The sequence below is a fragment of the Prionailurus viverrinus genome, chromosome C2 (genome assembly GCF_022837055.1).
Source record: "Prionailurus viverrinus isolate Anna chromosome C2, UM_Priviv_1.0, whole genome shotgun sequence".
NCBI classification, from domain to species: Eukaryota; Metazoa; Chordata; class Mammalia; order Carnivora; family Felidae; genus Prionailurus; species Prionailurus viverrinus.
Window position 1 is genome coordinate 153,542,271 of NC_062569.1, and position 25,338 is coordinate 153,567,608.

Here is a 25,338-nt window from a genome sequence, read left to right on the forward strand (position 1 = left end):
CATTATGCTACCCTTAAGCGTGTACACCAAAATACTGACAGTGACTACTTCTAGATGGTAAGATCATGGAGGCTTATTTTCTTATATGCTCATTTTTCTGCAAACGATATTACTTGTACACATTATCAATATAAATTGGAAGAAAATAACCTTTACTAAAATTAAAAATGTTTTCTAGGGGCGCCTGGGTGGCGCAGTCGGTTAAGCGTCCGACTTCAGCCAGGTCACGATCTTGCCGTCCGTGAGTTCAAGCCCCACGTCGGGCTCTGGGCTGATGGCTCAGAGCCTGGAGCCTGTTTCCGATTCTGTGTCTCCCTCTCTCTCTGCCCCTCCCCCGTTCATGCTCTGTCTCTCTCTGTCCCAAAAATAAATAAATGTTGAAAAAAAAATTAAAAAAAAAAAAAAAAAATGTTTTCTATATGCCAGTAACAGAGCAAAGAACATGAAAAAGATTAATAACTAAAACTGTGTACCTGTTTGACTGTGAACTTTGGTAACCACTGGCAAGCACAGATTACCTCTGATGTATAAAAGCTTACTATCACCCAGACTTCTCAGGTATATTCAGTAGATGATAACCACACGTGGCCCCATTACCAAAGAATGGGCCTCAGGAAAGACCAGAGCTCCACTTTCACAGTGCGGGACTCCATAATGGTTTTAGGACAGACACCAGCACAGAGTACTAGAAGTTTTCTCACTTGCTGCTATACTGCCTACAAATTCATATGAAATAACAAAACATTAACTGTGAAACACAGTCTTCTAGAAAACAATTACACTCCTTGCCTTAAAATAAACAGATCCACCAAAATCTCGCTTAAATTTTCAAAATATAACACTATCCCGATGACGGTTGTCTTCATTCAAAAATAAGTTTCTTGTCTCTATCCTTCAAGAAAACTGACCGGAAGAGTTTAGGAAAAAATCTCTCTTGTCACAAGACTTCACACCAAATCTCTTTGGAGACCACTTAGCACAGAGCCTGGGTGAATTCATACCTGAAAATGGAACCAATCCCCCAGTTTTATCCAAATTCAAATCAGAAGCACCAATGTACCTTAAAAGGCCTCACAAGTCATTATCTCCTAACAAAATGTGATTTTCGAAATAATGACCCAAATGCACCATTTTCAGTTCTGAATGAACTAATGGAGCTAAGGCAGTATCGTCGATGGCTACTACAGAGAGACTCCCAGACATTCCATGCCTTGAAGAGCGTACACCTCAAGGTGATCAAGCCTTTGGATCAATGATCCTGAAAGTGTAGCCTGAGGAGAAGGAGGAGGAGAACCTGGGAACTTATTAGGAATGCCAATTCTCAGGCTCCACCTCCACCATTTTCAGTCAGGATCTCTGGCGGTGAGGCCTAGTGATCTGTGCTTGAAACAAGGCCTCCACGTGATCCAGGCCTACATTAAACAGAATTACTGCTCTGGATCCAACATCCAAGTTACAGGAAATACAGGGACATATTGAGCTGCTCTACAAGGATATAAGCAGTAACAGCCAAACTGTGGGAACCCAACTCTTTCAACAGAGACACTTACTGTAAAGGGTTTTAAAAGTTGGGCAAGGGAATGCAATTTGTTTTAAGCGTCTTTTTATCGACAGTAACCAATTGTAAGGTATAGGTTTTGTCTGGCTGCTCAAAGTAACTCTATTTATGAGACAAATGGAAATCTGAATATGAAAAAAGGAAGTATGATGATGTTTTGGTTGCTTTTTTTTTTTTTTAACGTTTATTTATTTTTGAGACAGAGAGGGAGAGAAAGCAAGCATGAGTGCGGGAGGAGCAGAGAGAGAGAGAGGGAGACACAGACTCTGAAGCAGGCTCCAGGCTCTGAGCTGTCAGCACAGAGCCCAACACGGGGCTCGAACTCACGAACCACGAGATCATGACCTGAGCCGATGTCAGATGCTTAACCGACTGAGCTACCCAGACGCCCCTGGTTGTGTTTTTTAAAAAGAAATTCTCATCTTTTAGAAAGACATATTGAACTATTTACAGAAGATAGGATATGAAATCTAGGATCTGCTTTAGGTACAAAGTGAAGTGGTTGGGGAACAACTAGCCATGGGCACCTAGGGATTCATTATATGAGTCTACTTTGTGTATGTGCAAAATTAGCTTCCACAATAAAGTGAAAAAATTGTTTAAATATACTTCAACAAATTTAATCAACTCAGCAAAATCCACAGGTTTTAAAGTAGAAAAATCAGGGTGCCCAGGTGGCTCAGTTGGTTGAGCGTCCAACTCTTGATTTCAGCTCAGGTCATGATCCTAAGGTCATGAGATCGAGCCCCACATCGGGCTCTGCAATGAGCATGGAGCCTGCTTAAGATTCTTCCTCTCTCTCCCTTTGTGCCTCTCCCCCACTCACACACTCTCTCTCAAAGAATAAAAAATAAAGTAGAAAAATCATTAATGTAGCCTCAGGTTTGTAAGCGACACTCCCCCAGTTCAATAGTAAGCCTAAAAGAAGCAATACATCATCCATCATGCCTTCCTGTAAAGCTCTAACTGCATTAGACATTACATCACCCTTCCAAGAGTCATGGAGGTATGATTAATTACATTTCTCTTGGTTACTAAAACAAATCACACAATTGCTAAGCATCTTACTATTTGTCACCTCTGAGGAGAAAGAGTTTCAAAGGAAAAGGAGATCATATACATATATGCACACTGAACCTAGTTTACCTGTAAAGATGTGATTGACCCCGTGTGTCCTTGGAGCACAGCGACCGGGGCACAAGTTCTCAAGCACCACACTCTGATGATCTTATCACAGCTCCCTGCAGCGATCATCGTATTCTCATAGTTGACCGCCATATCTGAAATTTCTGCAGAATGACCTCTTAATGTGGATAATAGGCGGCCATTGTGTGTTGACCAAATCTTCACCAAACAATCATCTGAACCCTAAGAAAAAATATACCCCAAAATAAATGTTAACACAGCAAGTCCTTTACAGCAGTTTTAAAAATACCATTAATATGTCACTTAAATTATCTATAACTCCTCTTTCCAACTGTAGAATACTCTATAAATTATGACTCTTACAGTCAGAACACTTACGGAACAATAGTTCTTTTCTTCTTCAAATCACATCTACATAAAGATACTGTGAAGTTTTCATTTCTGTGGACCAGACCACATTATAAATACTATTTTCCCAAAATTGCCTGCCAAATAATGAGCCCAATCAAAAGTTCACCACTCACATATTTCACTTAACAATGGTTAAATGTCAGTTTAGCTCACATCAAGCTAAATAATTTGATACACGTTAGGACAGATATACGGATCACAGGCTGAGTGGAAATCCCAAAAACAACTAAAAAATAATGGGACTAGCACCCTCATTCTAAATAACCAGACAAGAGAGTCTCAAATCTGTAGCACCAGCCAACACCCATCTAACTCAACCCACTTTTGAGTCTCTACTCCGAATCTCGCAACTGAAAAAGGAAACTTAAATTTGTGACCCCTTATAATTTTCCCTTAAAATATTAAAATGGTAAATTACAAATATTTATGTATAGTTTTATAATAATTGTAAAATAATCTTGCAGTATTAATCAATTTCTCTGTATCAATGAGTAATTGATGTGAGTATGAATCACCTGTAGAGATTTAGATTTTTATGGAAGTTTTTTGGTTTGTTCTGGTTATTAGACATACTAGAAACATCATTAGCAGGTCTAGAATAGGCTGGAGGGGAAGTATTAGGCGTGTATATTTTTAAGATCCTTGACAATCAGGCCCATGAACCACAGCTCTACATCAATGTCTCACCAACACCTTAAAGGCCTAGCTACCTGTATCTGAGTCACTTGGGCTACTTAATAAAAATGCAAATTCATGGGCCCCGCATCAGACCCATGGAGTCAAAATCCCTGAGAATAGGAAGCATAGAACCTACATGTTTTAGAAGATTGTCTAGATGATTCTAACCCACACGCAAGTGCTCCAGATTGATACCAAATGGAGTTTAAAACATTAACTCACTGTAAAGATTCTATGTCCTGTCCTATCAAATGCTACACAGTAAACAGCAGACAGATGTCCGAGAATCCTTCTGTGCATTTTGATGTGCTGATACATGGTTCCTGGAAATGCTGTGCTAAAAGTGGAACACCCTGTGAGTTGTTTTCCTCGATGTATCTCCACTAGGAAATAAAAACAATGAAAATGGTTAAGGAAGAGCCAATATGTAAAAAAACGAAAAACTCCACAACAATTTCTAGAGGTCACAGAACCTATGTTCCAGAAATCCTAAGGACAGACACAAGTTTCTCCCCAATTCTGTTTTACTATAATCACTATTACGGGCTTATTGCAACAAGATTGTCTTTCATTAATTTTTATTGTGTTTAGGAATAACTTCAGGAAAACCACTTTGGAAACTGGTACTCATCACTACTGAAACACTACTACCAGTATTTCCTTTTAAATTTTAATAGAGCAGTTACAAAACTGGTCAAGAAAGTAAAAAGACTGTTTCGCTCATCTGAAAAGGCAAGCTCACTCACCAAGACTTGGTGGGGAACCATAATTCACCGGCATTTCGGGAGGTCTTCCTCTGTGAAGAGCAGCAAAGGCAGAGCCCTTCCAAACTGTGTGCCTGCAGTCTTTAAAACGAATTTTAGATACACATAAAATCTTGAAAGTTAACCCCAAGAAAGATTTTATAGAATACTTACGTATATTGTAATAAACTGTTTATTCAAAGTTGTACCAACTAATATACTTTAACAGAAAAGCCCTAGAGGTTTATTAGACTATTTCTGAAGGGGAAAAAAAATGAAGACATCTCAGATACAACAACAACAACTAACATCAGCGTAGCACTTTACAATTTACAAAGTGCGTTCCACGTACATGATCTCATTGAATCCTCACAACAACCCTGTGAGGTAGGTATGATCGCCAATGTACAAGTGAGGTAACTGAGGCTCAAAGGTTCCAGGACCTTGAAAGAGATCCGCTGCAAGTGGTTAAGTCTACATGGACCATACAACCAGATCACTGGACTTCCGAGTCCTATTCAATGCCAAGTAAGTTTTTATTTTGCCATGCAGAATCATACCACACGGTATTAGTGATACGAGATCTTAATCACAACTGATCCAACTTTCCAAAAAATGGAAATTTTTGTAAGAAAAATTTGATCTGTATGAAAATCCTTAAAACGTTAACGGAGTTTTAAAATTAATTTTGGCCAATATTACCATGACTTTAATCTCCCTAGGAAATACGGACAAAATCAAATGCCTTTCCTCTTGTTTTGGGATCATGGATAATCCTTTACACAAGAGCACGCATGTAGGATCTGGGAGTCTGAACACTCATTCTCAAGTCCCGTCCCTCTTTGACCTATCGGCAAATACATACGAAGAAACATCATCTGCCCCCCCTAGAGGAGAGAGCAGCAGAGCACAGATTACGCTGGGCCAGAAATCAGCTTCTTCACAAGTGAAAGAGGAAGGGAAGGAAGGCATCACAGAAACCTCTACTGAGCCTCGGGTGCCCCAACCTAACACGCATGTTACGTTTTACATGAATGGATTCATCGCCACCATCATGACCAAAGAGCGGTTACAAGGCATCCTCTCGTGACACTAGTACAAAACAGAGAGATACGGACCCTACCCTAGGGCAGCTGGCTCAAGTCTCTTCTAAGGTCTGCCGGTTCTAAAGCAGTGCTCATCACAAAACAACACGGAGCTTGACACAAGTAAAGAAAACAGAGGGAAACAGGCCATTCGGGGCAACTACTACATAACAGCCTAAAATAGAATAATTACAAGGTGAATAGGAACACAGAGAAGGGAGAGTAAGAACAGTTTCCTGAGCCAAGCCACAGTGTGGCAGGGCCACAGAGCACTAAGAAATGACTAAGGGCGACAAAGCGGTCTGGCATGGAACCAAGAAGGAGGGTTGTTCTTTCTCAGTCAAGCTTTGTACTGGTGGCACACCTAAGAGGTGGCATCACATCAGCAACAGATCTTAAAGATAATCACGGGGGGACGAACTGGACGGATGCTCAGGATCCGAAGAGCCAACATTCTTGCCCATCAGCAGTTAGGCCACGTTGTATACATAGATCATATCACATACATGTACTTAGTCTAAGTGATTTATACCAAGCTAACAGGAGAACAACAACAATTCCAAACATTTTGCTACCACATAACTTTGCAAAAAAATTAAATTGGTGAAAAAAGAACCATGCAATTGTACATTTTTGGTGCTTGTTTTCAAACTGCTCCCAAATTTAGAAAATCACTTCCCCTTATAACAAAGGGCTTTCGGAATCTAAATACCAAATAAAATACTTCTAGCATTTAAAGAGTTTATTAGACACATACAATTACATTCAGTAAAGTTATAAGTGAGCTACAAAATAGAAAATTAAGAACTCACATCAAGAAAACCTCAAACACATCTCAGAATAAATTCAAGCTTTTTCGCTTAACATCTATACCTTTGTCATTTTTTTTAATGCAGAAGGACCCATTAAACACTTACGTAGTAAAATTCAATGTCTATGCTAAATGCAGAGAATTTTATAGTCCACAGCATGGTTTATAGTTACATATCGCCTTTCTTCCACAATGCTTACATTACTTCACAATTATAATTATCATTAAGCTACAAAGCAGAACACTTCTTCAAATTAAGGTACCTTTTGCTGTACGTAGCAAAGACTGCCTTCCTGCACCAAGTAAAGAAGTGACTCTTGAAATACTGGGTGGAATTTCTTTATCCAACATGGGACCAATGCGCTGGCAGATTTGCAACAGATGATCAGGAGCCACATGCTTATTGGACAAGACCTAATTGGAGAGCAAGTTTTTTAAACATTATTTACAATGGCATCAAAAAACATTAAACAGCCAGGGGTAAGTGTGACAAAACATGTGAGAAACATGTACAACGAAAACTATAAATCACTGCTGAGAGACATTAAATAAAGAGCAAACTCATCTGTAGGTTCAAAGCCATCCCAATAAAAATCCAAGCAGGCTGTCTTGTAGAAACTGATTAATTTTATTCTAAAATTCACATTCAAATGTAAGGTGCCTACAAAAGCCAAAGCAGCTTTAAAAAAATACAAAGTTGAGTTATGAAAATAATATCTGACTTCGGGAATCGTTATATAAGGACAACTGATTTCTGACAAAAGCACAAAGGAGAAAAGATCATCTTCTCAACAAAATGTGCTGGAACCACTGGATATCCATTTGCCAAAAAGGTTTCTCTTTTAATGAACTTTGATCCATACATCACACCATAAACAAAAACTATCTTAAGACAGATCACGTACCTAAATGTATAATCTAAAACTGCAGAACTTATCACAGAAAACCCTGGAGAAAATCATGACCTGAGGTTAGACAAAGATTTCTCATATGACAACAGTCGTACAATCCACACGGCAACCAGCCCATACACTAGACCTCATCAAAATTAACAGCTTCCGTTTTCGTCAAAAGAGCGTGAATACAACATCCCACAGACTGAAGGAAAATGTTTGCAAAGCATATTATCTGATAAACGACTTGCATCTAGAATCTAAAAAAACTCTCAACACTCAATTATAAAAAAAAACAACAACTTTTAAAAACAGGAGAGAGATTTACACAGACCATCAAACACACATACACACACTCTAAAGATGCACAGCACCATTCATTGGTAACAAATTGAAACCATAATGAGATATTACTACACACCTGTTAGAATAGCTAAAATCAAAAGGACCAGACCAAGATTGGCAAGAACGTGGAGAAACTGCTGGTGGGAACGTACAATAGCACAACCACTTTGGAAAACAGTTGGCCACTCTTCCCATAGGCAGCCTGGGGTGATCTTTGAAAACGGTTCGCTATTCACTTGACCCAGGAAACCCTACATAATCACACAAATCAAGAGGTTCAAATCCCTGTGTTCACTTCAAGGACCCAGGGGAAACTGCCCAGGCCATCAAGGGTATGCGTATCCAAAGGACACCACCTTAGAGAAGCAATGTGTGCCCTTCCATCACTGCCATGGTAGAGCTGATAGGTGCACCCAGGCCACACAGTGGGGCTGCACACAGAATCAGTGGTCCAAAAAGAGCACTCAATTTTTTTTTTTAATTTTTTTTTTCAACGTTTATTTATTTTTGGGACAGAGAGAGACAGAGCATGAACAGGGAGGGGCAGAGAGAGAGGGAGACATAGAATCGGAAACAGGCTCCAGGCTCTGAGCCATCAGCCCAGAGCCTGACGCGGGGCTCGAACTTACGGACCGCGAGATCGTGACCTGGCTGAAGTCGGACGCTTAACCGACTGCGCCCCCCAGGCGCCCCGAGAGCGCTCAATTTTTAGTGAACATGCTTAAAGATGCAGAGTCATGCTGAACGTAAGGATGTAGATGATCCTCTGGTCATTGAGCACATCCAGGTAAACAAAGCCTGCAGGACGCAGTATAGAGCTTACAGGGCTCATGGTCGGATTAACCCATAGATGAGCTCTCCCTGCCACACTGAGACGATCCTTACTAAAAGGGCAGACTGCTCCTAAGCTGGAAGAGGAAGCTGCAAAGACGGAAAAGATATCCCAGAAGAAAATGAAGAAACAAAACTTACAGCCTGGGAGTAAATTCTATATAAAATAAATGCAAATAAAAGTTTAAAAAAAAAAAAAAAGAGAGAGAGATAGGAAGAAAACAGTTGGGCAGTTTAATAGCACATATACCTACCGTATTAACCAGCTATTCTATTCCTAGGTATTTACTCAAGAAAAAGAAAAGCACGTGTTCATACTAGAAGTCTGTACGTGCACATGGCCCTGCTACGTCTGGCCACGGGAACAAAGGGCTGTTCTCTATAAACGTCTAAGAGAGTGCCTCCTGCAATTAACCGGTTCACCCAAGCCTGGGATGGGCAAACGGCTACTCAAATGCTTAAACTGGCCCCCAAGTACAGCCCAGAGACAAAGCAAGAGAAGGAGAAGAGACTGTTAGTCCAGGCTGAGAAGAGAGCGATCAGGAAAGGGGATGTCCCCTCCAAGAGGCTGCCTGTCCTTCGAGCTGGGGTTAATACTGTCGCCGCCCTGGTGGAAAGCAAGAAGGCTTGGCAGGTAGCGACTGCACACGAGGTGGAGCCCAGTGAGTGGGCTGTCTCCCTGCCTGCCCTGTGTCCGAAGACGGGGGTCCCTTACCACGTTATCAAGAGGAAGGCCAGGCTGGGGTGTCTGGTCCCCAGGAAGACCGGCACCACTGTCACCTTCCCACAGGTTAACTCAGAAGAAAAAGGAGCTCTGGCTAAGCTGCTGGAAGCTATCGGGACCAATGACAATGACAGATACAATGAGACCCGCAATCACTGGGGAGGCAACATCCCGGGTCCAAAGTCAGTGGCTCGCATCGCCAAGGTGAAAAAGGCGAAGCCTAAAAAAACTGGCCCCCAAACTGGGCTAAGTGGACACCATTATATTTTCTGTACAGAAAAGTAATTAAAAGTTCTTTAAAAAAAAAAAGTTTGCACATGACTGAAACATCTTTCTTGTTAAGATCCCAAAAGTGGACACACCCAAATGGCCACTAACAGGTCACTGGATATACACGTTACGGTGCATCTGTAAAATGGAACACTATCTGGTAATAAAAAAACAAACATATGTGACACATTAATAACACGTGATGACATGGATGAAATCTCAAAATTATGCTGAAAGAAGCCAGAAAGAGTACATGTTGTATGGTTTTATTTACACAAAACTCTAGAAAATGCACATTAATCTACAGTGACAGAAAACAGATCAGACGTTGCTGGGGGCAGGGAGCAAAGAAAAGCAGGAGGTATTACAGATGGGTTCTTCAGTGTCACACGCATCCAAAGTCATCAACCTGAACCTTTATAAATGTGTGCAGTTTAATTATACTTCAAAACAATAAAAACACAAAAGCTACCGTGTAAGTTAAACTCATGAAGAGGCCTCATGACACCTGATCTGAATGTATCTGTCCTAAACTTTAACACTGCATTAAGGTTCCTCAATCACGAGATGAGGTTTCTCAACTGTGACATCACCAACGTGTGAGCAAAGACAAAGTGCTGCTCTGGACAGTGCATGTGCGCAGAACACACAGTACTCCTGGCTCCCTTCCGTCCGTGCCGACAGCATTCCCCATGCCACACAACACCAGCAATGCCCCATACATTTTCAAACTCCTGAGAAACGCTGCCCCAAAGAAAACCTGAAACATAGTTCAAGATCACTTCTGGTTTTTATGCATTAACTCAAATATAAAACAAGCCTGGATTCGGGGCGCCTGGCAGGCTCAGCCAACAGAGCATGTGACTCTTGAGTTCAAGCCCCGCAGTGGGTGTAGAAATTACTTACAAATAAATATTTAAAAAAAAAAAAGCCCAGATTCAACATAAAGTTTTTGTTCATAAGCACTAGTGACAGAAGAGGCTAAATAAAATATCTTCAACTTTTCAACATGACTTATGTTTTCTACCTTGACAGATATCCCAAGGCAAAACCCTAAAGACCTATCAAAGCTCAGGTAGACATCAAAGTGTTTCATAATACTAATTAGCACTCTTGTGCTTCAAAGTGTCAGCATGTAGAAGTTCCAAATCTATTATAGATAATTAGCTCATCATGGGAAGGGAAAGAAAGATAGGAGGAACCAGAAGGTAACTCCAACAGGGCCAAGAAAATCACAGATCTAAGAACCTGTCAGGAATGCAAATCTGAAAACAAAACCCCACCGAAGTACTCCGCACTGATCAACCTAAATAATGTGTCCACGAGGCTTAAGAAAGATAAAAGGACTTGGGCAATGGCAACATGGCTTCTTATACAGTAGACAATCACTCTAATAGCTTTAAGATTTTGACTATTCAGGTAGATAGAGAACTGACATAATTGGCTTTCAGGTTTTTTTAATATAATTTATTGTCAAATTGGTTAACATACAGCGTGTACAGTACGCTCTTGATTTTGGGGGTAGAGTCCCATGGTTCATCGTTTACATACAACACCTGGTGCTCATCCCAACAAGTGCCCTCCTCAATGTCCCTCACCCATTTGCCCCTCCCCCCCAATCAACCCTCAGTTTGTTCTCTGTTATTTAAAAGTCTCTTATGGTTTGCTACCCTCCCTCCATTTGTAACTATTTTTCCCCCTTTCTTTCCCCCATGGTCTTCTGTTAAGTTTCTCAAGTTCCACATATGAGTGAAAGCACTTATCTGTCCTTCTCAATTGGCTTTCAGTTTTGAGGTTACACACTCAAGCCTGTCTCCTGAGTGGACACCTGCTCTTGAAGACAAGCTGTAACACACAAAGCCAAAAACAACTTCTCTAGACAGAAAAGACAGAGACAGAAAAGTTTAGACAGAGTGCTTCCCAGTGTTGGATATGATTTTATTCTCTCTCTTAAATGATCTAGAAGGGAAACTTTATAGGACTAAACTCACTGCCTGAATTGAAGAAGCAGTAAAACTCATCATTAAAATAACAGGAAGTTTCAACATAGGCAAGTAAACTTAGGCCAAGTCCGGGCGTTAATAGGAACATGGATTCCATGCAGCAGCTGTGATTCCCATAAAGGGATTTATAGATTCGTTACATTTCTAAGGATTCCAGCATAACTATCAAAGACGGGAGGAGGAGAGACTGTTACTCTATATTTGTATAAGACAAAAGTGTTTCTGGAAAGTAGTGCAGTTCTAGTCCCAAAAATAACAAACAGAAAATGGTTCTAGATTATTAAAGATATACTGACCAAATCAATATGATAGATAACGTTCCTTCATTACTTTCAAGTCCTTTACCTGAATGTTAGTAACAATCTCTACCAGCAACTTCCATGAGTAAGCCAGTGATACGATGTCCTCGGAAATCAGGCCAGAACTAAGTCAAACAGCCACTCTCTGTACCATCTTATTTTTGGTAGCCATACTTAGTCTCAGGAAGTTTTTCAGCCACAATCATAGGATCCCTATATTACCGCCACTATTACCAAATAATGCGGTGAGCATGAGCTTCTTCAAGCCCAGGGAAGCAGCTGTAAAGTGGTAGTAGAGTCTAGAGAACGTAACTGCAAAGTTATGGGAGAAAGGAGCTTTTTCTGTCAAGTTTGGGAATCTGTCATGTAATGAGGATCTAGAATGAGTATTTAATATATTTTTTCTTACCGTTTATTTGAGAGAAGAAGAGAAACACAGAGCGTGCACACGAGTAGGGGAGGGGCAGAGAGAGAGGGAGACAGAACATGAAGCAGAATGTGAATCTGTCAGCACAGAGCCCAGTGCGGGGTTCGATCTCATGAACAGCGAGTTCATGACCTGAGCCGAAGTCAGACACTTTAACCAAGTGAGCCACCCAGGCACCCCAATATTTAATATCTTTAATATATACCTATGTGATCGTTTCTCGGCCTTTTGGCTAAGATCAAGTGTAACATATACCCATCTGACCTTTAGTTTTTCCCTGATCATTTTAAACTACATCTAGAAACTTACAAGGGAAAATGCCTAAGTAAACTACCACAGCACATCGCAACTCCTATACAATGAGCATACAACAATGAAACACGAAGAGATACGGAGCATGGTCTTTCACAAAAAAATTAAAAATTGGCGTCTTCCTTAAGTAAGTCCCCTCAGCCTCTGGTTGATACAAGTTCTTGGCCTCTTTTCTAAGCTTTATAAAAAAAATGCAAGTTTGGGGCGCCTGGGTAGCTTAGTCGGTTAAACATCCGACGCTTGATCTCAGCTCAGGATCGTGAGTTCAAGCCCCACTGTGGGCTCCACACGAGGCATGAGGCATATTTTTAAAAATAAGTGAATTTTTAAAAATAAAAAAAAAAATGCAAGCTTAGTAGTCAATGGCAGGATAAATATCGTTATAGAAATAAGAGGGGAAAAGAGCTTAACCCTCGGTTTATACAAAGGTACCTAGGCAGAGAAACGTTCTAATGTTAGCATGAAAATCCTTCATTCAAAAGCATTTATTCTGGGGCACCTGGCTGGCTCAGTTGGTAGAGCGTGAGACTCTTGATCTCAGGACTGTGGGTTCAAGCCCTACATTGGGTGTAGAGATTAAAAATAAAATCTTAAAAGAAAAAAAGGAAAAAAAAGCTTTTATTTTAATTCAGAAAAGAGTTTATTAGCTTCCCAGAGCAGACCATGTTTGCTTATCCAATAGCCACTACCTCCCCAACTTCAGCAGAGCCTCGTTTTTCTAAACTCTTTCCTAACTAGGCAGCCATTGATCTAGTTCTGGTCAATGAAACAGAGAAGAAATCTTCTAGGGCAGGAGAATGTTCCTGAAAAATTCTGCTCCCTAATAAAAGAACCACAGCGGGGGGGTAAAAAAAAAAAAAAAAAAAAACCCTTCTTTCCCATTATTTCTAGGATATGATGGTAACAATAAAACGAGAAGTTTGAGAAGAAAAAAACCAAACGTCAATCTGCCCTATCCAAGAGACAGAGACTATCTTTAATGAAACCATTAAATGAAAGAAAGCATTATATATCTTTATGATTTAGGCCACTGCTTCTAAGGAAATGAAGTATTTCATGAGGCTGTTATCACATGCAATGCAATCACACAAATCATAACAGCATTGTCCACCAACCTGCAAATCTGAAGCAAAGTCACCTACCAGCCATCCCATAAAGTGAGGCTTGCCTAGAAAATACTATTAATGCTTAAGCCAATACTAAACGAAGATATATCCTTAGTTAGCATTTCTATGCAATCTATTCATTTCATTTTCTTCTTCCCTTAGCAAAACAATGACCCCTACTTCTAGACTATAAAAGCTTTTCCAAATTATAAATTATTCAGAAGAAATCTAAGATTTTTTATATTTTTTGATTTCTGATATCCTTCTTAAATGTTTAAAGAGAGACAGAGAAAATGCACAGAGGAGGAACAGAGAGACAGAGGGGGGAGAGAGAGAATCCCAGGCAGGCCCCGTGCTGTCAGTGAAGAGTCCAATGCCAGGGGCTTAATCTCACAACCCTGAGATCATGACCTGAATAAAAATCAAGAGTCGGACCCTTAAATGACTGAGCCATCCAGGTGCACCCGACTTCTAATATTCCTTGACAGGGAGTTCAGACCATCAAATAGAGGAAGATCATCTGAAAAGAACAAAATTCAAAAAGCAAAATACTCAAGGCTTTATCCTTAAATCAACTGAGTTCTGAAAAGAAACCATTAAACTTGAGATTATTCTGTTGTACCATGTGAAAATAACTAAATTTTCTAAGCAGAACATAATTAAAATAAGCCTGTGTGAAGACTAATTAAAAGTCTGGATCCTACATGGAACTTAATGAAGAGACAAATACTTCCCAAAAGCCAAACCTTTTTTTTTTTTTTTTAAATATTGCTTCACAAGATGTATTAAAACAAGAGGCACACTTCAAAATGTATGGATTTTAAACATGCAACAGCCTACAGAAGATATGAAATAGTAAAGTACTGATCAAGTAACAATTCCAGCCTCATGAACATAGTAAAGATCACAGATTTCAAGATTAATGCAAAACATCTTCTAGTCAGACTTAGTTCATCATTTCGTCGAGAAGTCTGTCATATTCCAAACGACCAACAGAAATAAAACCTAGTCAGGGGTGCCTGGGTGGCTCAGTTGGTTAAGCGTCCGACTTTGCCTCAGGTCATGTCTCCCTCAAATAAATAAACACTTAAAGAATTTTAATATATATATAAAATCTGACCACTAAAATAGAACTGGATATTATAGGAACAGAAAAGTCCAGATGCAAGTCAGCAAGAACGTAGTAAATGATGATGACAGCGCTCCCTGTAGAGAAAGGAGACAAGACTCAAACAGTACTTGCAAACTGACAATTTGCAAAAGGCTAGATTCATACCTCACATCAACCACATGCTCAAATAAACTGAACATGGAGACATTACAGAGAAACTACAAACAGACTAGAAAAAGTATTGAGGAATAAATACATAACACTGCCTTTTAAAATATTAATCTTGGAGTACAGAAGGGCTTTAAGGACAACCCTAAAGACAAAATAAAGATTCACAGATATAACAAAAGTAAAAATCTTAAACCTCTGGAAAAACAAAACCTCCCAGCGAAACTAAAAAGCAGCCTGCAAGCTGGGAAAGGAACCTAGAACTCAGCAGACTAAAGAATAACCTAGAGATGAAGAATTCTTACAAAATGGCTTAAGACAGCAGTGGAAAAGCAAGTAAAAGATATAAAAAGGTAATTCAGGGGGCGCCTGGGTGGCGCAGTCGGTTAAGCGTCCGACTTCAGCCAGGTCACGATCTCGCGGTCCGTGAGTTCGAGCCCCGCGTCAGGCTCTGGGCTGATGGCTCAGAGCCTGGAGCCTGTTTCCGATTCTGTGTCTCCCTCTCTCTCTGCCCCTCCCCCGTTCATGCTCTGTCTCTCTCTGTCCCAAAAATAAATAAAAACGTTGAAAAAAAAAGGTAATTCAGAAAAGATGAATTGTCAAGTCACAAAACAAACTTCCTTCAAAAACGTCTTAAGCCTGTAACTGGTGGGTCAGACGTCACGCAGGTTTTTAAGACGGATTGCAACCACTCTTTCTACCCGTCCTCTCTCAGGGCTCCACATTTCCTTTCCGCCCTCCAGGTCAAAGGTTACCCCATCAATAAGCGCTTTTCCTCCCCACCCACCTAAAATATCCTGCCCCCCCCCCTTTCCCGATCCCTAACACCTCTGTGAATCTGTATTACAGTAGCTTGTCTGCTGCTTCAGGTCAGTTTTACCCCGAGGGTGTAAAGCCCCATGAGAACAGAAGCCTTGTCCATCTCATCCACACTGGTCTCCCCGAAACTCTGACTACAGCAGGCATTCATTTACTGAACAAATGCATCAGACGTTCATGAATAAGTATCACACAAAGCGGCCTTCAGCTGGACCTGCCCCTTAGGAATAGAACCTCACTGAAGTTACTTGTTCCTTCCCGACTCATCTCAAACTGGGAAATCACAATACATACAAGGTGATAGGATTGCTAAAAGGATACGAGATTACATAGGTTAAATCTCCTAACTTTTGTGCGGTACTTGGCAAAAAAATGACTCAAACATTAGCTACTGAGGGCCGCCTAACTGGTTCAGTCAGAAGACCATTAGACTTTTGATCCCGGGGTGGTGAGTTTGAGCCTCACTGTGGGAGTAGAGCTTACATAAATAAATAAACAAACTTAAAAAAAAAAAAAGGTAAACCATTTTACTCAATGATTAAGTTTCTAGAAGTTTATGACAAGTGATAATTATGTATAAATGCAAAGACACACAGATCTTACTTTGATATTCATGGAATCACTAACAGAAAAAAAAACTAGAAACCAACCAAATGTACAACAGGCAAATAGATAAAATTTTCCAGAGAAATTGAAAGGAATTCACAAAATAGTATCTTTTTTTTTTTTTTTTATTTTTTTTTTCAACGTTTATTTATTTTTGGGACAGAGAGAGACAGAGCATGAACGGGGGAGGGGCAGAGAGAGAGGGGGACACAGAATCGGAAACAGGCTCCAGGCTCTGAGCCATCAGCCCAGAGCCCGACGCGGGGCTCAAACTCCCGGACCGCGAGATCATGACCTGGCTGAAGTCGGACGCTTAACCGACTGCGCCACCCAGGCGCCCCACAAAATAGTATCTTTTTAAAGATCCTATTTTTGTTAGAGTCTAGCATGAAGAAAAATAAGCACTTCTCACTTTCATGATTTTTTTCTCACTTTCGCATTTTCTAAATATTCTACAATAAACGTTAGAAATTTTTATTCATTTAATTTATTTTTTAACGTTTATTCATCTTTGCGAGACAGAGACAGAACACGAGGGGGAAAGGGGCAGAGAGAGGGAGACACAACACAGAATCCGAACCAGGCCCCAGGCTCCAAGCTGTCAGCACACAGCCGGATGTGGGGCTCGAACTCACGAACTACGAGATCATGACCTGAGCCAAAGTCGGATGCTCAACCAACTGAGCCACCCAGGCGCCCCAGAAATTTTTATTTAATATTAGGACAATTTTTGGTCAGATTACAGAGAAAAGGCTAATGAACTAATTACATCACTTTTTAGTTACACCCCTATAGAAAGACCACTATCAACATCTTCGAATATTTACATATAAATAGAAGCTAAATTTAATAGAGACAAAACTTAAGACTTTAAATTGAGGCTCTAACAATCTCTTTTGCACTGCTGGTAGGAATGCAAACTGGTGCAGCCACTCTGGAAAACAGTATAGAGATTCCCCCAAAAAATTAAAAATAGAACCACCCTATGACCCAGCAATTGCACTACTAGGTATTTATTCAAGGGATACAGGTGTGCTGTTTCAAAGGGACACATGCACCCCAATGTTTATAGCAGCGCTATCGACAATAGCCAAAGTATGGAGAGAGCCCAAATGTCCATCGATGGATGAATGGATAAAGAAGATGTGGTACATATATAAAATAGAGTATTACTCGGCAATCAAAAAGAATGAAATCTTGCCACTGGCGACTACGTGGATGGAACTGGAGGGTATTATGCTAAGTGAAATTAGTCAGAGAAAGACAAATATCACATGACTTCACTCATATGAGGAATTTGAGACACAAAACAGATGAACACAAGGGAAGGGGAGCAAAAATAATATAAAAACAAGGAAGGGGGACAAAACATAAGAGACTCTTAAAAACAGAACAAACAGAGGGTTGCTGGAGGGGTTGTAGGTGAGGGGATGGGCTAAATGGGTAAGGGGCATTAAGGAAGACACTTGTTGGGATGAGCAACTCGTATGGGTGTTACACATAGGGGGTGAATCACTGGAATCTACTCCTGAAATTATAGCACTATATATGCTAACTTGGATGTAAATTAAAAAATAAACATTAAAAATAATAATAGAAAACAAACTGAGGCTCTACCACAAAGTCTTTCTCAAGCAAAAGTCTCTCAATGTGGAATCCAGCCTCAAACATACCAATGAGAGTTTAACAAATACTGGAATAAGAAGGGTGCTAGACTCTTCTGACCCTGAGGAAATGTGCCTAACAGCCCTACCTAACTAGTTATGGGACCTGGGACAAGGTACTTTCTAAGCAAAAACAATAGGTAATACTACACACTTGCAACGTACAAGGTACACTTCTAAGTATTTTAAGGTTTTGACTCATTCAGTTCTTCGTTACTGACAATAGTTAACACTTACACGGTGATTACTACCTGATGCTGTTCTAAGAACTTTATATACGCTCACTTACTATACCTCCAAACTATTCACCTTCATTTTACAGGTGAGAAAACACAAGCACAGACACCAAAGAACCTGCCCAGAACCAAAGAGCTGATAAACGGCAAAGCTAAAAGTAAGAACCCAGGCTGTCTAGGGTCACAACTCCCCGCATCACTGCATCACTGCAATCGGCTATCCTGCATCCTAAGAAAAATGCCAAGTAACAAGATAATTAAGGAGCATCAAAAGTCTTAGAGCCGAAGTGGCCCCTGGAAGTTTTTAAAGCCAAATATATGCAAACCGATTAAAATCAACATAGAGAGAGGTAGGTGCCCAGGTGGCTCAGTCGGTTAAGTATCCAACTTCAGGTCACGATCTTGTGGTTCAGCGAGTTCGAGCCCACATCAGGGTGTCTGCTTTCAGCACAGAGCCCGCTTTGGATCCTTCTGTCTCCCTCCCTCTCCCCTTCCACCACACGTGTGTGCGACCTCGCTCTCAAAAATAAAAAAAAATCAACATAGAGAATTTTTTCTAAGTAGCTAGAGTCTAACATCCAAATGTCATTCACCCACCCCATTACCAATAACAAGCAAAGTCAAAGCCTCCGCCAAATTCTGAATACCCCACGCATAATTCATCCTATGCTGCTATGGTTATTACATAACATTAACACAAAAGTTTTGCGCTCAACATGCCACTTTCCCACTTCTACATAATAAAGGAAAGATAGTAAATAATCACTGAATGATTCTATTTTGTACGCTCCTAATGAAATGGTTTAAAGAGCTTTAAAAAAAAAAAGGGGGCGCCTGGGTGGCGCAGTCGGTTAAGCGTCCGACTTCAGCCAGGTCCCTATCTCGCGGTCCGGGAGTTCGAGCCCCGCGTCAGGCTCTGGGCTGATGGCTCAAAGCCTGGAGCCTGTTTCCGATTCTGTGTCTCCCTCTCTCTCTGCCCCTCGCCCGTTCATGTGCTGTCTCTCTCTGTCCCAAAAATAAATAAACGTTGAAAAAAAAAAAAATTAAAAAAAAAAAAAAAAGACGTATAACTTCCATGTTTCACAGCCATTCTGGTGCCGTAAGTTGCTCTGACCTACAAATGAAGCGCAGACCTGAGAGATTTTAATAAAAGATCGTACCAAAAAAAATCATTTAATAACCAAATTAGTGATGATCGGTTCTTAGAAAGAAAACACACCTTAAGCATTAAGCCACCTTAACTCCTTCAATAAACACTGAGAACCCACTACTGCCAGGAAGGACAGGTGCACCCGCAGAAGACTGCAGTTACATGCCCCGCATGTAGTCACATATTCCAACCATTAAAAAGAGATAATGTCTGAAGCTACTGCCCTCACTTGAACAATGAGAACAGGTTGGTTTAGCTTAAAAATAATGTTTTAACCCATCACTGAGCTGACAAAACACGTCTGCATCAACTCCACCCCAGAAACTGGTGAGCCCGTCTGTGACCAGAAAAAGATTCACAGCTGCTTTGATCTGTAGCAGAGAGACAGGAAAAACTGAATAAGGAAAAACCTGCCAACCTTTTAAACTTCATGGCCACCTGCCGGCTATCATGCCTGATGCCTGAGGAGGAGAATGCTTGGGGCCTCGGGACAGAGTCACCAACTGCACGGGGCGAAAGACGGGATGCGGAACAGCTGGGGGAGCCCCCTGTCCACTGCAAGTGCGCTCCAGAGACCCTCTGAACGCTAGGGATGCGACAGCAGAGTAGAAAGCCGAGGGCAGAACTGGAAAGCAAAGAGATCTCAGCAACTCAAAAAAGTCGGCAACTGAGCTATAAAACAGAGCAAGATCTTACAAAGTTTGGGAAGCTGGCAACTTGGCTATGACACAGACATCCCAGGAATCTCACCTGTGCCCAAACCCCAAACTCTGCTGGAGAGGCAAGTCCTGGTCCCATCCTTAAACCGTGGGATGCCAATGAACTGACTGCAACTACAGCTGCCACAAAGCCCAGAGACCACCAAACACGACACAACGTAGATAACTCAGCCCCCAGCACTAAGAACTTGAGAGAAAAGGGGGCATCCTTTACCGAGACCGATTACATTACCTAAACCTCTACTCTTTTCACACAGAACAGCCCAACATACTTCAAAAGAGGAGGAGATACAGATGAGATACACAACAAAGCAAAATGTGATCCGTAACCAAGAGAGGAAGTAGTCAACAGTGGTCCCAGAGAAGGCCCCAGATGTTAAAAATGCTCAACCATTATCTCTTCAAAATACTTCTTCTGCCTCATTCTTCCATTCTTTTCATTTGGGACTCTTTTTTTTTTTTTTAGGTTTATTTATTTTTGAGAGAGAGAAAGAGCACAAGCAGGCAAAGGACAGAGTAGAAGGGGACAAAGGATCCGAAGCAGGCTCTGTGCTGACAGCAGCGAGCCTGATACAAGGCTTGAACCACAAACGGTGAGATCACAACCTGAGTTGAAGCCGAACACTCAATCAACTGAGCCACCCAGGTGCCCCCCCCCCCCCATTTTGAACTTTACACACGAGACTATTTGATATCCTATAGGTTCAAGAAGTTCGGACAACCTCAAGCAGAGTAAATCCAAAGAAAACCACCTACATGCCTGGAGGAGGCAGGCAACTTCTGACATGGCCTCCAATGACCCCCACTTCCTGGTACTGCCAACCTTATGAAATCCCCTCCCCTTGAGTAGGTTACTTACAACTGACAGAATACAGCTAACGTGGAGGGTATCGATACCACTTCCCCTGTAAGGTTACAGAAGACTATGCTGTCTTAACTAGCAGACTATTATTGCCTATTCTGCTTTCACCTTTTGATGAATCAAGCTGCCATTTTGGACAAGTGGCAAGAAGCTGAGAGTGGCCAACAGACAAGGAGGAACTGAGACTTCTCAGTCCAACCCCCTCCAAGAACTGAATCCAGCCAAAAACTATGTGAGCTTGGAAACAGACCCTTCCAGTCAGGTCTTCAGTTGAAACCCCAGATCTGGCCAACACCTGGATTACAGCCTTGAGAGGGATTGAGAGGACTCAGTTCAGCTGAGCCTGCAAGTACAATCTTCGTTGTTTTAAGCCACTATATTTTGGGGTAGCCAGTTATGCAGCAATAGGTAACAACTACAGTATATCACAGTAAAACTGCTGAAAACCAAAGGCAAAATGAAAATCTTAAAAAGCAACCAGGAAAAAAAGCATTATCTTGAAAGGGGAAATAGTAAGAATGCCAATTTTTTAATATGGAGTGCTACAAGGAAAAAAAAAAAAAACACACCAATCAGAATTTCACCTTTAAAACAAGCTTTAAGGGGCACCATAGGTGGCTCTGTCTGTTAAGCATTAGGACTCCTGATTTCAGCTCAGGTCTTGAACTCATGGTTCATGAATTCAAGCCCTGCATCTGGCTCCACACTGCAGAGCCTGCTCAGGATTCTTCCTCTCCATCTCTCTCTCTCTCTCTTTCCCCTGCTTGCATGCTGTACTCTCTCTCAAAATAAATAAATAAATCTTAAAAAATAAATAAAACAATCTTTAAAAATAAACACATAACAGAGCACCTGGGTTCAGTTGCTTGAGCGTCCCAACTTCAGCTCAGGTCACGATCTCACAGTCTGTGAGTTCGAGCCCCACGTCAGGCTCTGTGCTGACAGCTCAGAGCCTGGAGTCTGCTTCAGATCCTGTGTCTCCCTCTCTCTCTGCCCCTCCCCCACTCACACTCTGTCTCTGTCTCTCAAAAATGAATAAGTGTTAAAAAAATTTTTTTAAATAAAAACAAAAATGTTTTCCGACCAAAAAAATTAAAAGGAAAAATTAAAGGAAAACCAAAGTCATTGCCAACAAAACTTCATTAAAAAAAATAACAGAATAAGTTGTGCAGACTGAAGAAAAATAATCACAGATAAGACAAATGGGAAGACAAGAATGAACTAAAAATACCAGGAAAGGTATACAGGGGGGTAAGCAAATGAATATCAACTTTAAAACTACAGCAATAATATCTGGAAAATTCATAACATACATAAAATACCATAATAGTCCAAAGGACAAAAGGGTATCAACTAACAGTTTTAACTTTATTGATTTGGGAAGTGGTGAAGTAACTTGTAACCTCTAGAGTAACCACTAAAATAATAATAAAAGGGTATATAGCCAGAAAGCAATAAAGAACAGTGTAATAATCCAAAAGAGAGCAGTACTAAAGAGATGGAACACATATAAAAACAGGTACCTGGTAGACTTCACACAATTTTAAGTAATTATGTAAGTTAATTAAATTGCAAATAGTTTGAAGACTCTAACTAAAAGACTGAATAATAAAACCATATGTTGTTTACAGGAACCATACTTAGAAATGAGCACATGGGGAAATGGCTTTACTAAAAGGAGAGAAAACAAAAAATGATGTGCTACACCATCACTAATGGAAAGAAAGCTGGGCAGGCTGTAGTGAAGTGAGGCCAAGTCAGACTTGGGGGTGAGAAGCTTTTATGAGATAAAGAACATTTCCCAATTAAAAAAAAAAAAAAAGTCAAATTCTGGAAAACACAAAACTATGGAAACAGGGACAAGATCAGTGGTTGAGAGGGCGGGAGGGATAATCAGGCAGAGCACAGAGGATTTTTAGGGCAGAATTACTCTGTATGATACTCTATTAGTGGGTACATGTCTTTTGTCTAAACCTACAAAAGGTACAACACTAAGAGTACCTAATGTAAACATAGGAGAGTCATGATGGAAACTAAGGACTTGGGGGATTATGATGGGTCAATATAGCTCCATCGACTGCAACAAACATACCATTCTGAGGGATGCGGATAATGAGGGAGACTGTGCGCTTACAGGGGGAAATCTCTACCTTCTGCTCAATTTTGCTGTGAACCTGAAACTGCTCTAAAAAATGAAGTCTACTTAAAAAAAAAAAAAAAAAAGAGGGGAAGTCAATTCAAGAGAAAGATAACAATTATATATTTGTTTATACCTAATAACATACGTAAATAAAAAACTGGAAAAAGAAAAAAGACAACTCTACAGTCACACTTGGAGATTATCCACAATCCTTCTCAGAAACCAACAGAACTAGCTGGCGACAGAATTTAGAAGATCTGAAACGAAAAAAGTCATGTGACTTGTCCCTTAGATGCAAATAAATGTTATGATTAGGTGAGCCTCTGAGAACAAAGTAATAACTATTCTTTCAAAGTAGCACAGTTGGAGTGCTTGGCTGGGTCAGTCAGTAGAGCATGCTCTTGATCTCGGGATACTGAGTACAAGCCCCATGTTGGGAGTAGGGCTTAAAATAAAGGAGCACAGTCAAGGCTGGGTGACTCACATGTAGCAACAGCACTACCATTATTCAGCACTGAGCTACAAAGTACCATCAGTGCCCCATCCCACATTGTGTTCATCCATAAAGGGGTTAAGTGGCAGGTATCATTCATTTAGACATAAGAGTTCAGAGAGACTGTATTTTATTATCTCATTAAGACCCTACCAATATAAATTAAGGGAAGGGGCAGGCTACACAATCATGACTTTTGTTCTACCAGCATTACTTGTAAATGCTGATTATTACTGTGTGCCGGGCACTGAAGGCCATTTTTTTCCCATGTTTACCAATGCTTTGATACAATTATTATCATCTTTGTTGCACAGCTCAAGAAACTGAGGTAGAGATTAAATAAACTGCCTAATGGTGCAGCCACTCTGGAAAACAGTGTGGAGGTTCCTCAAAAAATTAAAAATAGATCTACCCTATGACCCAGCAATAGCACTGCTAGGAATTTACCCAAGGGATACAGGAGTGCTGATGCATAGGGGCACTTGTACCCCAATGTTTACAGCAGCACTTTCAACAATAGCCAAATTATGGAAGAGCCTAAGTGTCCATCAACTGATGAATGGATAAAGAAATTGTGGTTTATATACACAATGGAATACTACTTGGTAATGATAAAGAATGAAATCTGGCCTTTTGTAGCAACATGGATGGAACTGGAGAGTGTTATGCTAAGTGAAATGTCATACAGAGAAAGACAGATACCATATGTTTTCACTCTTAGGTGGATCCTGAGAAACTTAACAGAAGGCCATGGGGGCGGGGAAGGGAAAAAACAAAAAAAGGTTAGAGAGGGAGGGAGCCAAAACATAAGAGACTCTTAAAACCTGAGAACAAACTGAGGGTTGATGGAGGGTGGGTGATGGGCATTGAGGAGGGCACCTGTTGGGATGAGCACTGGGTGTTGTATGGAAACCAATTTGACAATAAATTTCACATTAAAAAATAAATAAAAAATAAGTAAATAATAAACAAACTGCGTAAGATTAAACACCTGCTAGGCAGCACAAATCAGGATTACAGCCCATATACCCGGCACAAAAACCCAAGTTTCTAATGTCTATAACGTTACATTGCTAGGCAGTAACTTGTCATCATGTTGCCATGATCATCAAGTGTTCCCAAATTATCAATGAAATGCCTATAGAATAAATCGCTATAGTCAACTACAAAGGAAATGCAGAATCCCCAGAGGAAAGAGGTTAGCGCTAGAATCCGACAATGAAAACAAAATAGTGGAGTCAGTTACAATACAGTTATCCAATAAAGTTGTTTTTGTTTTAAACAGGTAAATAAGGAAGTTTGCCATTAAAAACGATCAACCTGACACACGAGTAGAGTCTATCTAACTAGGCACCCAAATTCCAAGTCTAGCCTTATGATCTACCTTAAGCCTGATTCCCTAATCCAGTAGGGAGTTCACGATGGTAATACTGCTTCCCCACCCCCACCTTGATTTGGGGAGTTAATTCATAACCCAAGAAGATCGACAACTAAGAAATGAAAAAAAGAAGAAAGTATTGATATGTTGGTGCCAATTAGTTATTCTGATATAGTAACAAGTTTTGTAATGACTGAACTATTTTTAATGTTTGGCAGAGCAAAAAAGAATAATTTACTACAGTAAAATTAAAATATATTTACAAAAGTTAAATTTTAGAAAGATTACACTTAGGGGTACCTGGATGGGGTCAGTCAGCTAAGCATACAACTCCTGATTTCATGCCCAGT

General features: G+C 40.5%; 1 protein-coding gene and 1 non-coding gene across 2 annotated transcripts in view; one reads left to right on the forward strand and one right to left on the reverse strand.

Annotated features, from left to right (window-relative positions):
• The window catches only part of BRWD1 (bromodomain and WD repeat domain containing 1), a 131,173-nt gene that overhangs the window by 100,897 nt on the left and 4,938 nt on the right, over positions 1-25,338 (reverse strand). Inside the window, exons 5-8 of the mRNA XM_047874501.1 lie at positions 6,696-6,846; positions 4,540-4,638; positions 4,016-4,176; positions 2,705-2,926 (exon numbers count right to left, since the gene is read on the reverse strand). Coding sequence (XP_047730457.1) covers positions 2,705-2,926; positions 4,016-4,176; positions 4,540-4,638; positions 6,696-6,846 — 633 coding nt within the window. The remainder of the gene's footprint in view (positions 1-2,704; positions 2,927-4,015; positions 4,177-4,539; positions 4,639-6,695; positions 6,847-25,338) is intronic.
• TRNAK-CUU (transfer RNA lysine (anticodon CUU)) lies at positions 13,034-13,106 on the forward strand. Its single transcript has one exon. It is a non-coding gene; the product is annotated as a tRNA-Lys (tRNA).